The following is a 14930-nucleotide window of genomic DNA, read 5'->3' on the forward strand; positions in this document are numbered from 1 at the left end:
GTTTCATGTAATTCATTTCACGCAATGATGGGCTGGGTCTCAGCCAAAGACTGAGATGCAAGAATCTGGCAAAAAGGCAATATAGAGATTCTGTTACCCAGAGACCAGGATGGCACCGTGCAGGAGACAGTACTGTCCTTTTGTTGGAAGACAGCTGAGAGAAAAGTTAAACTGTATTTTTTTCATCAGCTTCCCTCCTAAATTGCCTTCACTTCAAATCAAGGGTAAGCTATATTTGTCAATTACCTAAATAATTAATTATAACAGCCAAGTATGGGCAATGTCAGTTATGGAGCATAATTTTGCATGCCTTCCATTTTTCCACCTTTTAAAAAAATGTTTAGATAAATAATACTCCAAAAATATTTTGAATAAAAAGCTCTTCATGTACCTTGATGATTTGGAGGAATGCCAGTATTCTGTTTATGCCATGCCTAATCTAGGAGATTAAAAAACTGCAGATTTAAGTCCTTGTTTCTCATTTAAATTCACTACACTCTGCAGTTGTGCAAAGTAACTTAAAATGTTAAAAGTTTTTCATCTAACGTATTGTTGCCTTTTAATAATAATTAATGGCTTTCACTTTATAATACGGTGACTTAAATCAAAACCTGCCGAATTCTACAGCATTCATTGATCTCAGACAGGAGAAATGTGGTTAGTGTATGACATTTTAAAAGGTTGTTTACTACATAGATAAGAATGGCAACTTTATGTGCTTGATAAAGTAGCCATAAGTCTGTTTACATTGCATTTTAATATATCCATTGGTAATTTGATAAATAACAATAATATTTTTAGAAAATTGTTTATGTCACGTGTATTGCTTCCTCAACAGAATTTTAAGTCAACATTATATTGAAAAAAGAAATAATATTTAGCTATCCTTTATGAATCAGAGACTTTAAAAATAGTTGCCATTTTGACAAAAAATATCATTCAAATACAACATGCAGGTTTGCAGTGAGAGAGTAGGGTGAGGGAAGATTTTTTTAAATCCTGTACCACACTAACACCACCAGGCATACTGTTTTAATTGGCATGATTACATTTTAATTGGCATGAAAAAAATTAAAGACAAGGATTTTAACTTCTAACAATAGTAAAATAGAGGGATATGGTTTTTAATATTACTTTCATCTAAGGTGAACAGTGTGGAATGGAAATACATTAGAATGAAATGTCAGTGGTGCGTACAGTTTAATCTGTGAAATTTTGTCCCCTGTGCTGCATATTACTCTGTCTCAATTGCATATTAAACAACCCTATCAAGGCAGGCATTGGCATCTGCTGTGCTGACACAAATTGTGAATTAAATGAAATTGATGTCCTCTGTCGTATATTTATGAAGACGGACCATTCTCTGAAGTATTCTGTTTATGAAGAATTTATGATTGCAAACTGTTCCAGAACAAAAAAGTGGCAATAAATTCTTTTTTGTGACCCTACCCTCCAAGGGCATTGGTTTCACCTCCTGCTGCTACTTTTGTTACAGCGTAAAAACAATAGCTAAATCTGGATTCCACTGAGGGTCTTCAAATTATCAATATTTTCACCGTGAAAATACAAGGGTGTTGCCAAGAAAGGCTATTTTTCTGCTACAATCTCCTAAAGATACTATTTACAGAACACTACACACCAGATGAATGTTTGTTGACTTAATTTTATTTGTGTTTTAAAGCGTATTTTTGTAGGTTTAATTTATCATTATAGATTTAAATCCTATTGATTGGGACTGCTTTCCACCAAAAAGAAGAAAAGAAAAGAGCCCTCCCTGACAACACTCTCCTGCCATAGTGGCTAATTTAAGTAGGCTTCTAGTGTAGTGAATTGGGGATTATTTTAACACATATTCGGTATTAGAAAGTCCAGCATCCAAAATGCAAAATGGAAAGAATTGTGGGATTGAACAATTTCCAAGTCAGGTAAAATCAACAGCATCACCAAGGAGGCTTCCTTTTCTTAAAACCCTTTAGTTATATGGTTTCGGGAACATGTCACAAAACAAAAAAATGGAATTTAATTCTCCATGCTTGATCTATTCTTGGCCCCTTTAGTATATTTATTAAACTTATATCTCCTGGACATTTTATGTGGAGAATTTTTTACCATAAACTCCTATCATGATAATTCAAATGAATTTTTCTCTGTGACCAAAAAATTCAAATGAATTTTTATGTTGCGAACTATGGGCCAAATCTCCTTTCTATTAAAGGAAAGTAAGTGAATAAGGTCTTCTTAAGTATCCACTGGTACTCAGAACAACTTGCACTGAGAATTCGAATACTAAATGGAACAACAACCTAATCTGAACTGAATGTCAGTAGTGAGGTGGCAGGTATAGATGGACACTTCCAGGTGGCTTTCGTTACCAACAAAACCGTGATGTGTTTTTGGTACCTAAGCTAATCTATGTTTTTGTTTTTCTGTTGTTCATGGGTTTTTTTTTTTTTTGTTCGTTTGTTTTATTTTTTGTTTTTTAATCTGATGTATTAGAAAACCCTAGGAGAGAAGATCCAGGACACAATGGCAGGGCACAGTGGGTCGAGTCCACGTGACCTGCTCTCTCCTGAAAGCGGAAGCCTGGTAAGGCAGCTGGAGGTCAGGATCAAAGAACTGAAAGGGTGGCTAAGAGATACAGAGCTTTTCATCTTCAATTCCTGTCTGAGACAAGAAAAGGAAGGAACAATGAATACTGAGAAACAACTGCAATACTTTAAGGTAATAAAAAAACAATCAAAGTTGATAAAAAGCTCTTTTTATGGTAGGGATGAAATATTTATCAAGTACATAAAGTATTATACCCATGTATCTGTGTATCACTGTGCACCTAAATGTTTCCTTGAATTTATAGGCAACCTCCACATTTCTTATATGCCTCTGTGTGTATAAAGATGAACATTAAGCATATCAAATATACATTGTAGAGGGGAAATCTCTGCTGCATGTGTGTTTTTTGCAATGCTTGTTGAAGGAGGACTTTGATGAATTAAAAGCAGACCAGCAAACACTAAAGATTACTAAGGCCTTTGAAGGACAGACTTCAATGTTCTAGAAATAACTTGCATAAAAATACTTACACAAATTGATATGATAAGGACACATGATTTAATCGAATTCCATTACTGCTAACAAAAGGAAACATAATTTTTACATGTGAAAGAGTCAACTATTTATGGAGGGAAGAAATAAAGTAAAACAAATTCCTACATTACAGGCATATTCCATTATAGAATATACCAACCTCAGCCATACAACTATTCATTTTCACTGTATGTCCATGGAGAGGCATTTCCCCTGGTTTGTTTCTATCATTTACACATAATCTATTTAAAAGCAATTTAACATTAGAATGTTTTCCCCTATTGCCCAACCTAGCCCATACTGCTTGAATCTTTCCATAAATGCAGTCATTATTTGGGTTCTAGCTAGTGTCAGCCTGAGGCTTTGGGGTTGCAGAATTTGAATTTGGTGGCAATAAATCTTCATCGTGAGAAATCTTAAAGAGGAGAAAAAGGAAAACCAAGAAGGAAAGAACTTTTTGGAACCAGCAACCATTTCTTCTCAAAGCATTGTAGGACCAGGTTTTATTCATCCCCCCCTGCCTGCAATCATCCAGTAATCTGTCAGAAAATTTAGTCACATGTGATTCACCTTCTCTCTGCCAAACAGGCAGAGTCATCTTGCTCACGTCTATAACCCTAGTGGAGGCACCCTCAAAGACAAGACCACAATACTTCCCAGTAAACTATCTGCATTGCACACCTGTAAATTAGCTTTCATTGAAAACCTCCTCTTCTGCCACTTAATTGAGGAAGTTAAAGTGTCTTGCCAAAGCAAATGGGTTTATGGTCTAAAATCTAATACCCAGATGATTTGCTGTTTTATCTCTACTTCACTCATCCTAACCTCTACTGCAGGGAGATGGAATCTTCAGATCTTTTAATGAAACTTTTCAAACTTTTTGAGATTATGGAGCCCTGATGTTTTTCTTTATGACTTGAAACTAGTTCCTTTCTAAAGTTGACCTTGAGGAGTTGGATCAGATAAGTTAGGGGGATCTAGCATAATGGCACTTTTTTATTGTTTTTAAAGAAAATTTTATTCATGACTGTTGGAATAAATCTCTTTCCCAGCCAGAATTTTAAATAATTTGGAGCTATTTACTCTTAGTGTTTGGTATGTGATTAATCCAGTGTTCTGTGTATTACCACATTCACTGGAAGAATGGAAGCAAATGTTTGTAATATAATAATAACGTAATATAATGTTTGTAACCTGTCAAAATTATAATTGGTAATAAGCATGTACAGCGTAAAAATTTTTTACTTGCCACAAACCCAAAGAACAGGTACACTCTGCCTTTCTACATGATAAAACAGCTTAGACAGGAGAGTGACTGAAGAACCTTTTTACATATGGGAAACCCTCTGCCATGCTCTGCCTCTCATGGGTTCCTAAAGGTCTCCTGCCATGACTGGTCACACAGAAGAGGACAGGCTTTATCTACAGGGTTTAGCTTTATGATTCTTTATCCTATAAATCCTCAGCCTTTTAACAGAACTGAAGTCCTTTATATGACACTAAGAGTAACGATAGATAAACTACAATGTACACTCCAGGAGAATGGAAGGGAAGGTGCTGCATATGAAAAGGAAAACCCATATCTTTGTAGACAGAACTGTGTTTCCTTCTAATAGATTGGTCTGGGATGAGACAGGGACTCAGGATCTTCAGTTTTCAGAAAAAAGGACAAACCAGTTATGGAACATTTTCCTTTTCTTTAAGCAATACGTATGAGAAATATGGGATTAGACACAGAAGAAAATTCTACCCAACAAAGAAAGAGTCCAAACTCAGCAAGAGGGAAGAAACATGAAGGTGTGGTCCTAAGAGCCCTGGGATAGGAATGCAGAATTATCAAGGAATGAACACACTCTGACAACAAAATTCAGGAGAGCATGTCAGGGATTTAATGAGGGCAGCTGGCGAAGGGCCCCTTTGAGCTGTGTGTGTGCAGCTTCAATGCCATTGGCTGGAAAGCACTACTTTTAAATGATGACCCTTCAGAGAGAAAAGAAAATAATTACTTAATCATATGTTCCTTGTATCCCATCACCAAATTCATTATTCTAAAGAGTCAAAATGGGAAGATATTATTCATTACCAGCTAAAGAAGGCCACAGCACTGTCCTGGTCCCAAAAGCAGTCGAGGAGGAGCAAGTTTAGACCTGTTACAAGAATTTGTCATCAAGAAGGTGAATGAGTGGTGGATTAGATTTAATAACCTTGTTGATGATTAATGACCCAAATCTGCTTTAATAATTTAAATTTGACCAAGCACTTTTATGCATATTGTTATACTTAAAATATACACTAATTATATAAGTCAGAAAATTATGATTACCTTCTTATATGTGTGGGTATTTATTTTTATGAATGAAGAATTTGAGTTGTGGAAAGGTAATGTGACTCGTTTGAATCCCCATAGCAACCAGCAGCAGAGACAGAGGAAAAACGATTGTCTTTGAGTACAAATTCCCATCCTGTCATTCACTGACTTTTCAAATAAACTTTGAAACTTTGTTTTACTCTAAATCAGGGGCTGACAAACATTTTCTGTAAAAGCCAGATAATAATATAATCTCTGTACGAATTACTCAGCTCTGCCATCATAGTGCAAAAGCAGCCACAGACAATATGTAAATGAGTAAATATGGCTGTGTTCAATAAAACTAATTTACAAAACTACTTACAAAAGTAGGGCAGTGGGCTTGATTTGACCTAGAGGCCATAGTTTCCTGACCCTGCTCTAGATTACAAAAATTATTCTAAGCATGGGAATAGATACAGTCTGTGTCATCTTTAAAGAAAGGAGACCATGCTACAATTGCATTAGGGGGACAAAAAGTTATTTTAATAATTGTTAACAACCACAACTAATACGTATGAGGCACACTTTCTAAATGTTTTACCTGAGTTCACTTACTTATTCCTCATCACCATTCTGAGACATATTATAGTATGATCTCCTATTTATATTTTATTTTTATTTTTAAAATTTTTAAAATTTGTGGGTCCATAGTAGGTGTATATGTTTCTGGAGCACATGAGATTTTTTTGTTACAGACATGCCATGAGTACTAATCACATCATGGAGAATGGGGTATCCATCCCCTCAAGTATTTGCCCTTTATGTTACAAACAATCCAATTATACTTTTTTAGTTATTTAAAAATGTACAATTAAGTTACTATTGACTGCAGTCCCCCGTTGTGCTATCAAATATTAGGTCTTATTCATTCATTCTATTTTTTTCTCTGTACCCATTAACCATCCCGTTTGCCCCTAGTACCCTTTCCAGCCTCTGGTAACCATCCCCCCTACTCTCTGTATGCGTGAGTTCAATTGTTTTAATTTTTAGAGGCCACAAATAAGTGAGAACATGCAATGTTTGTTTTTCTGTTCCTGGCTTATTTCACTTAACAGAATGATCTCTGGTTCAATCCATGTCGTTGTAAATGACACGATCTCGTTCTTTTTTATAGCTGAGTAATATTCCATTATGTATATGTACCACATTTTCTTTATCCATTCATCTGTTGATGGATACTTAGGTTGGGCTTCCAAATCTTGGCTATTGTGAATAGTGCTGCAACAAATATGAGAGTGCAGAAATTTCTGCAATATACTGATTTCCTTTCTTTTGGATATATACCTAGCGGTGGGATTGTTGGATCATATGGTAACTCTATTTTTAGTTTTTTGGAGAACCTCCAAACTGTTCCCCATAGTGGTTGTCCTAATTTACGTTCCCACCAACAGTGAACAAAAGTACCCTTTTCTCCACATCCTCGCCAGCATTTATTATTGCCTATCTTTTGGATAAAAGCCATTTTAACTGGAGTGAGATGGTATCTCATTGTAGATTTAATTTTCGTTTCTCTGATGCTCAATGATGTTGAGTCCCTTTTCATATACCTGTTTGCCATTTGTATGTCATCTTTTGAGAAATGGCTATTCAAACCTTTTGCCCATTTTTTGATCATATTATTAGATTTTTTCCCTATACAGTTGTTTGAGCTCCTTGTATATTCTGGTTATTAATTCCTTGTCAGATGGGTAGTTTGCAAATATTTTCTCCCATTCTGGGGGTTGTGTCTTCGTCTTGTTGTTTATTTCCTTTGCTGTGCAAGTAGCTTTTTATCTTGATGTGATCTCATTTGTCCGTTTTTGCTGAGGTTGCTTGTGCTTATGAGGTATTACCCTAGAAATGTTTTTCCAGATCACTGCCCTAGAGATTTCCCCCAATGTTTTCTTGTATTAGTTTCATAGTTTGAGGTCTTAGATTGCAGTCCTTAATCCATTTTTATTTGATTTTTGTATATGGTGAGAGGTAGGGATCTAGTTTCGTCTTCTGCGTATAGAGATCCAGTTTTCCCAGCACCATTTATTGAAGAGACTGTCTCTTCCACAGTGTATGTTCTTGGCAAGTTTGTTGAAAATGAGTTCACTGTAGGTGTGTGAATTCATTTTTGGGTTCTTTATTCTGTTCCATTCATCTATGTGTCTATTTTTAGGCTGGTACCATGCTATTTGGTTAACTACTAATTCTGTAGTATAATTTGAAGTCAGGTATACAGTTTTATTCTTTTTGCTCAGAATAGCTTTAGCTATTCTGAGTCTTTTGTGGTTCCATATACATTTTAGAATTGTTTTTTCCATTTCTGTGAAGAATGTCATTGGTATTTTGATAGAGATTGTATTGAATTTGTAGATTGCTTTGGATAGTATGGATGTTTTAATAATATTGATTCTTCCAATCCATGAAAATGGAATATATTTCCTTTTTTTCTTTTTTTTTTTGGATGTGTTCTCTTCAATTTCTTTCATCAGTGTTTTGTTATTTTAATTATAGAGATTTTTCAGTTCTTTGGTTAATTCCTGGTATTTAATTTTATTTGAGGCTATTGTAAATGGTATCACTTTTATTAATCTCTTTTTCAGATTGTTCACTGTTGACATATAGAAATGCTACTGATTTTGTTATGTTGATTTTGTATCCTGCAACTTTACTGAATTTATCAGTTTGAATAGGTTTTTTAGGAGTCTAGGTTTTTTCAAATGTAAGATAATATCTGCAAATGCAGATAATTTGACCTCTTCTTTTCTAATTTGGATGCCTTTATTTCTTTCTCTTGTCTGATCGCTCTAGCTAGGACTTCCAGAACTATGTTGGTGACAGTGAAAGTGGACATTCTTGTCATGTTCCAAATCTTGGAGGAAAGGTTTTCAGTTTTCTCTCATTCAGTGTGATACTATCTGTGGCTCTGTCGTATATAGCTTTTATTATGTTGAGATATGTTCCATCTATCCCCGTTTTTTTTAGGGTTTTTACCATGTAGGGATGTTGAATTCTATCCAGTGCTTGTTCAGCATCAATTTAAAGGATCATATGGTTTTTATCTTTCATTCTGTTGATATGATGGATCACATTGATTGATTTGCATATGTTGAACCATTCTTGCATCCTTCAGATAAATTCCCCTTGGTCGTGATGAATGATCTTTTTAATGTATTTAATGAATTTGGTTTGCTAGTATTTTGTTGAGGGTTTTTGCATCAGTATTCATCAGAGATAGTAGCCTGTAGGTTTTTTTTTTTTTTTTTTAATGTGTCTCTGTCTGGTTTCAGTATCAGGATAATACTGGTCTCATAGAATGAGTTTGGAAGTATGCCCTCCTCTATTTTTTGGAATAATTTGAGTAGGATTGGTATTATTTTTCCTTTAAATGTTTGGTAGCATTCAGTGGTGAACCCATCGGGTCCCTGGCTTTTCTTTACTGGGGGACTTTTTATTATGGCTTCGATCTCATTACTTGTTATTGGTCTCTTCAGGTTTTGGATTTCTTCCTGGTTCAATCTTGGTAGGTTGTATGTGTCTAGGAATTTGTTCATTTCTTCTAGGTTCTCCAATTTATTGGCATATAGTTGCTCATAGTAGCCACTAATGATCCTTTGAATTTCTGAAGTATCACTTATAATGTTTCCTTTTTCATTTGTGATTTTATTTATTTGGATCTTCTCTCTTTTTCTTAGTCTGCCTAAAGGTTTTCCATTTTGTTGAACTTAAAAAAATGACTTTTTATTTCCTTGATCTTTTGTATTTTTTTCTTCATTTCAATTTCTTTTATTTCTGCTCTGATCGTCATTATTTCTTTTCTTCTACTAATTTTGGGTTTGGTTTGCTCATGCTTTTCTAGTTCTTTAAGATGCTTTGTTATATTGTTTATTTGAAGTTTTTCCTCTTTTTTTGACGTAGGCACTTATAACTACAAAATTCCCTCTTAGTACTGCTTTTACTGTATCCCATAGGTTTTGGTGTGTTGTATTTCCATTATCATTTGTTTCAAGAAACTTTTCAATTTCCTTCTTAATTTCTTTATTGACCCATTGGTCATTCAGGAGCATATTGTTTAATTTCCTTGTGTTTGTATAGTTTCCAAAATTTTTCTTGTTATTGATTTCTAGTTTTATTCCATTATGGTCAGAGAAGATGCTTGATATTATTTACTTTTTTTGGAATGTTTTAAGACTCGTTTTGTGATCCAACATATGGTCTATCCTTGAGAATGATCCATGTGTTGAGGAAAAAAATGTGTATTTTGCAGCTCTTGGATGAAATGTTCTGAAAATATATATTAGATCCATTTGGTCTATAGTGCGGGCTAAATCTGACGTTTTTTTCTTGATTTTATGTCTAGAAAATCTGTCTGGTGCTGAAAGTGGGTGTGTTGAAGTCTCCAGCTATTACTGTATTGGGGCCTATGTCTCTCTTTAGCTCTAATAATATTTGCTTTATTGATCTGGGTACTCTAGTATTGAGTGCATACATCTTTTAAATTGTATCATCTTGCTGAATTGACCCATTTATCATTATATAGTGACCTTCTTGGTCTCTTCTTATAATTTTTGCCTTGAAATCTATTTTGTCTGATATACACATAGCCGCTACTCCTCTTTTTTTGGTTTCCATTGGCATGGAATATCTTTTTCTATCCCTATACTTTCAGTCTATGTGTATCTTTATAGTCACAGTGTATTTCTTGTAGGCAACAGGTCAATGGGTTTTATTTTTTCATCCCTTCAGCTACTCTGTGTCTTTTTATTGGAGAATTTAGTCTGTTACATTCAGCATTATTATTGATAAGTTAGGACTTACTCCTGCTATTTTGTTATTTGTTTCCTCATTGTTTTGTGGTCTTCTCTTCCTCGTCTTTCCTTCCTGTCTTCCTTTAGTAAAGGTGTTTTTCTCTGATGATATGATTTAGTTTCTTGCTTTTCATTGTTTGTGTATCCATTTGTATGTTTTTTGGTTTGAGGTTACCATGAGGCTTGGAAATACTACCTTATGACCCATTATTTTAAGCTGATAAGAACAATACTGTTTGCATAAACCAACAAACAAGCAAAAAGAAAACTAATGAAAACTCTATACCTTAACTTCTTCCCCCTGCTTTTTAGCTTTTTGTTGTTTCTGTTTATATTTTATTGTACTGTCTGTGTCTTGAAAAGTTGTTATTATTTTTTATTGGTTCATCATTTAGTCTTTCTATTAGGATAAGAGTAGTTTACACACCACGGTTGCATTGTTAAAGTATTGTTTCTATGTGTAATTACTGTAGCCAGTGAGTTTTATACCTTCAGGTGATTACTTGTTGCTCACTAACGTCCTTTTCTTTCTAACTGAAGTATTCCCCTTAGGATTTCTTGTAGGACAGGTCTGGTGTTGATGAAATCCCTCAGCTTTTGTTTGTTTGGGAAAGTCTCTATTTCTACCTCATGTTTGAAAGATATTTTTTTTGCCAGTTATACTATTCTAGGGTAAAAAGTTTTTTTCCTTCAGCACTTTAAATATGTCATGTCACTTTCTCCTGGCCTGTAAGGTTTCCACTGAAAAGTCTGCTGCCCGCCATATTAGAGCTCCATTGTATGTTATTTGCTTCTTTTCTCTTGCCACTTTTAGGATCATTTCTTTATCCTTGACCTTTGGGAGTTCATTAAATGCCTTGAGGTGGCCTTCTTTGGGTTAAATCTGCTTGTTGTTATGTTCTGGGTTTTTAAAATTTTATTTTATTTTATTTTTTTTGAGATGGAGTCTCGCTCTGTCACCCAGGCTAGAGTGCAGTGGCACAATCTCGGCTCACTGCAAACTCCACCTCCTGGGTTCACGCCATTGTCCTGCCTCAGCTTCATGAGTAGCTGGGACTACAGGCGCCCGCCACCACACCTGGCCAATTCTTTTTGGTAGAGATAGGGTTTCACTGCCCTAGCCAGGATGGTCTCAATCTCCTGACCTCGTGATCCACCCGCCTTGGCCTCCCAAAGTACTGGGATTACAGGCGTGAGCCACTGCGCCCGGTCCTTGGTGTAATATTCTTGTACTTATTGATATCTTTCTTTGGGTTTGGGAAGTTCTCTGTTTTTATTATCCCTTTGAATGAACTTTCTATTCCTCTCTACCTCCTCTTTAAGGCCAATAACTCTTAGATTGGCCCTTCTGAGGCAATTTTCTGGATCTTGTAGGCCTACTTCATTGTTTTTATTCTTTTTTCTGTTGTCTCCTCTGACTGTATATTTTCAAATAGTCTGTCTTCAAGCTCACTAATTCTTCTGCTTGACAAATTCTGCTATTAAAAGACTGATGCATTCTTCAGTATGCCAATTGCATTTTTTCAGATCCAGAATTTCTGCTTGATTCTTTTTAATTATTTTAATCTTTATCTGGTAGAATTCTGAATTCCTTCTCTGTGTTATCTTGAATTCTTTGAGTTTTTGCAACACAACAATTTTGAATTATTTGTCTGAAAGGTCACATATCTCTGTTTCTCCTGGACTGGTCCCTTGTGCCTTATTTAGTTCATTTGGTGAGGTCATGTTTTCCTGGATGGTGCTGATTCTAGGAGATGTTCTTCGGTATCTGGGCATTGAAGAGTTAGGTATTTATTGTAGTCTTTACTGTCTGGGCTTGTTTGTACCTGCTCTTCTTGGGAAGGCTTTCCAGATATTTGAAACGACTAGGGTGTTGTGATCTATGCTGTATCTGCTTTAGGGAGCACCCTAAACCCAGTAATGCTGTAGTTCTTGCAGACTCAAAGAGGTACTGGCTTGATGGTCTTGGACAACGTCTAGGATAATTCTCTGGATTGCCAGGCAGAGACTCTTGTTTTTTTCCCTTACTTTCTGCCAAACAAATATTCATTCATTTTCTCTCTCTCTCTCTCTCTGTCTGTCTCTCTCTCTCTCTTTCTCTGTCTGTCTGTCTCTCTCTCTCTCTGTTATGAGCCACCTAAAGCTGGGGGTGGAGACACAAGCATCCCTATGGCCACCACCACTATGACTGTGCTGGTTCAGACCTGAAGCCAGCACAGCACTGGGTCCCACCCAAGGCCTGCTGCAAACACTCCCTGGCTACTGCCTGTATTCGCTCAAGGCCCTGGAGCTCTGCAGTCAGCAGGTGGCAAAGCCAGCTCTACCTGTGTGCTTCCCTTCAGGGAGGCAAGTTCTCCCAGGCCCCGGTTGGGTCCAGGAGGTGCCTTCCAGGAATCAGGGACTAGAGTTGAAAACCTTAGAAGTCTACCAGGTGTTCTGTTTTACTGTGGCTGCACTGGCACTCAAATCACAAGATGCAGTTCTTCCCATTCTTCCATCCCTTTTCCAAAACCAGGGGAGCTTCACCCCAGGGCCACCACCACAGACCATGGAGAGTACTGCCAGACTACCACTGATGTTCTCTTAAGATTCAAGGGCTCTTATGTCAGCTTATGGTGAATGCTACCTGGCCTGGGACTCACCATTCAGGGAAATGGGCTCCCCTCTGGCCCAGAGCAAGTCCAGAAATGCCACCTAAGAGTCAAGTCCTGGAATTGGGGACCCCAAGAGCCCACTTGGTACTCTACCCCTCTGTAGCCAAGCTGGTATCGAAGATGTGAGACTAAGTCCTTTTACTCTTCCCTCAAGCAGAAGGAGTTTTGCCCTGTAGCCACCACACCTGGAAATCTGCTAAGTCTCACCTGAAGCTGCAAGTCTCAGAGACTCATCCAAGGCCCTCTACATAGTACCTGGGTATTACTGCTGGTTTTTCAGGGCTCAAAGGGTCTACAGTTAGCATGTGATTAACGCTGCCAGGACTGGGACCTTCCTTTCAAGGTAGTGGGTTTCCTTCTGGCCTAGGGTTATGTCTAGAGATGTCATCTGGGAGCTAGGACCTGGAACGGGGGCTTTAAAATTTTGACTGCTGCCCTATCCTGCTGTAGTTGAGCTGGTATCTAAGATGCAAGACAGTCAGAGTGGATCATTGTTAAATTGGTGTACTTGTCAAGGGGTGCAAGGGGAACGATTAGGGAGCCTTTTATTCTGGTATCTTGCTCTGCCCCATCCGCTATTATGGATGAGAAAACTGAGGTGGGGAAAATTGAAGTAACTTACTCAAGGTCATAAAGTTAGTAAGTGATAGAGCCAATAGTCACACCTAGAAACTGTTTCAGAATCTGCCCCTAGGTAGACTCAAAGTCCCTAGGTCAAAGGTCTATTACATGAAAGAGAAAAGCACATAGTTTACACTTTTTTTCCTTATTCCATTCTGAATACTTGACAGCCAGCTGAAGGAAGTCAGGGAGTCAACATTTTAAATCTTGGAAATTAAAATTTATAGAATAGGGCCTTTAAAAGGATTTCAAATTAACAATAAAATGTGCACCATTGACAAGTAATTACTCTGAAAAGGAATGTCACTAATGTACTTTTACAGAATAAAGGAAGAAAAGAGCTAAGCAGTTCATATGCTTTAAGAAATGTTTCCTAAAACCGCAGTGCATAATTTTCAGCAATAAAAATAAGACCAATTTTATCAAGTCTTTTAGGGGGAATTTCTCATGTCCACTATAACCAATTTCAAATGGTACCATAAGTAATCTCATTTCCTGTGACCCCAAAACCACATTTAAAGGAGATGAGGTTGAAAGACAGGATACAATGTTTTAGCAGTTTTGATATATAAGAAAAGTAGCCATGATTCCTACAGGTGCCTGGATCATCCCTGCTGCTCTAACTTCGAGCCATTACAAACTTAGTAATGATGCTGTTGGCAAAGTTGCAAACAAAGAATTACAGTAACTCAGTCTAACCATAACAAAAGCATAAAAAACACTTTCAAATTCAACAGACATCAAACAGGACTTAATCCTTTCTACATATCATAGATACATTTAAAAAAAAACTATTATATTAACCATGTATATCCATCAAAAGAAAACCACGTATATTCATCAACAGTCTTTTATTAGGTTTTTTCCCGCCACATATTAAAACCCCGTCACCTAACACTTCTTTGGAAATAATTTTAAATAATTGGAAACAGTTCAGAACTGCCTTATAAGAAAAATTGGCTGGGTTAAGGTTGAAATTCAAAGATAGATTTATTATAAATAAATGTTATTCACACTACTGTCTGAGGGTAGTGGGAAGACCCCACAGAACATTTTTACAGGCAGTCCCAGTGCAGTTTTCTAGAGTAAAAGAAAATGGAATAGCAGCCCAATTCTTTCTGATTACGTATTTTGCTAGAAGAAGATGCTGAATGATTCCTATGAAGTAGAGAGTTCTGCCCTTGATTTGAGAAGGCAGAGATACAGCTGTGTACTCTTTTTCTATGTGGTGTTTGTATTGCTGCTGTCAGACAGACCAGATTCATGGAAGTCAAGGGCTGTCATGCTAACCTAGAAAGAGGAAAGAGAGATCTCACCCATCTTTACTTATTGTCTTGAAAATCAGACAGAACAGCATTTGGCCTCTGAAACCAGAGAATGAATGTTTCTACTCTTAACTGATCTCTTAAATTACTTAAGTGTAACTTTCTTTGTTAGTAAATT

The 14930-nt window shown here is 36.5% G+C and overlaps 1 protein-coding gene across 4 annotated transcripts in view; it reads left to right on the forward strand.

Annotated features, from left to right (window-relative positions):
• Positions 1-14930, forward strand: part of AKAP6 (A-kinase anchoring protein 6) — a 500428-nt gene that overhangs the window by 400386 nt on the left and 85112 nt on the right. For all 4 annotated transcript variants that reach the window (XM_030813201.1, XM_030813191.1, XM_030813206.1 and 1 more), the window contains one exon: positions 2497-2721. In XM_030813201.1, the coding sequence (XP_030669061.1) occupies positions 2497-2721 (225 nt within the window). The remainder of the gene's footprint in view (positions 1-2496; positions 2722-14930) is intronic.

This window comes from Nomascus leucogenys, chromosome 1a, assembly GCF_006542625.1.
Source record: "Nomascus leucogenys isolate Asia chromosome 1a, Asia_NLE_v1, whole genome shotgun sequence".
Taxonomy (NCBI): Eukaryota; Metazoa; Chordata; class Mammalia; order Primates; family Hylobatidae; genus Nomascus; species Nomascus leucogenys.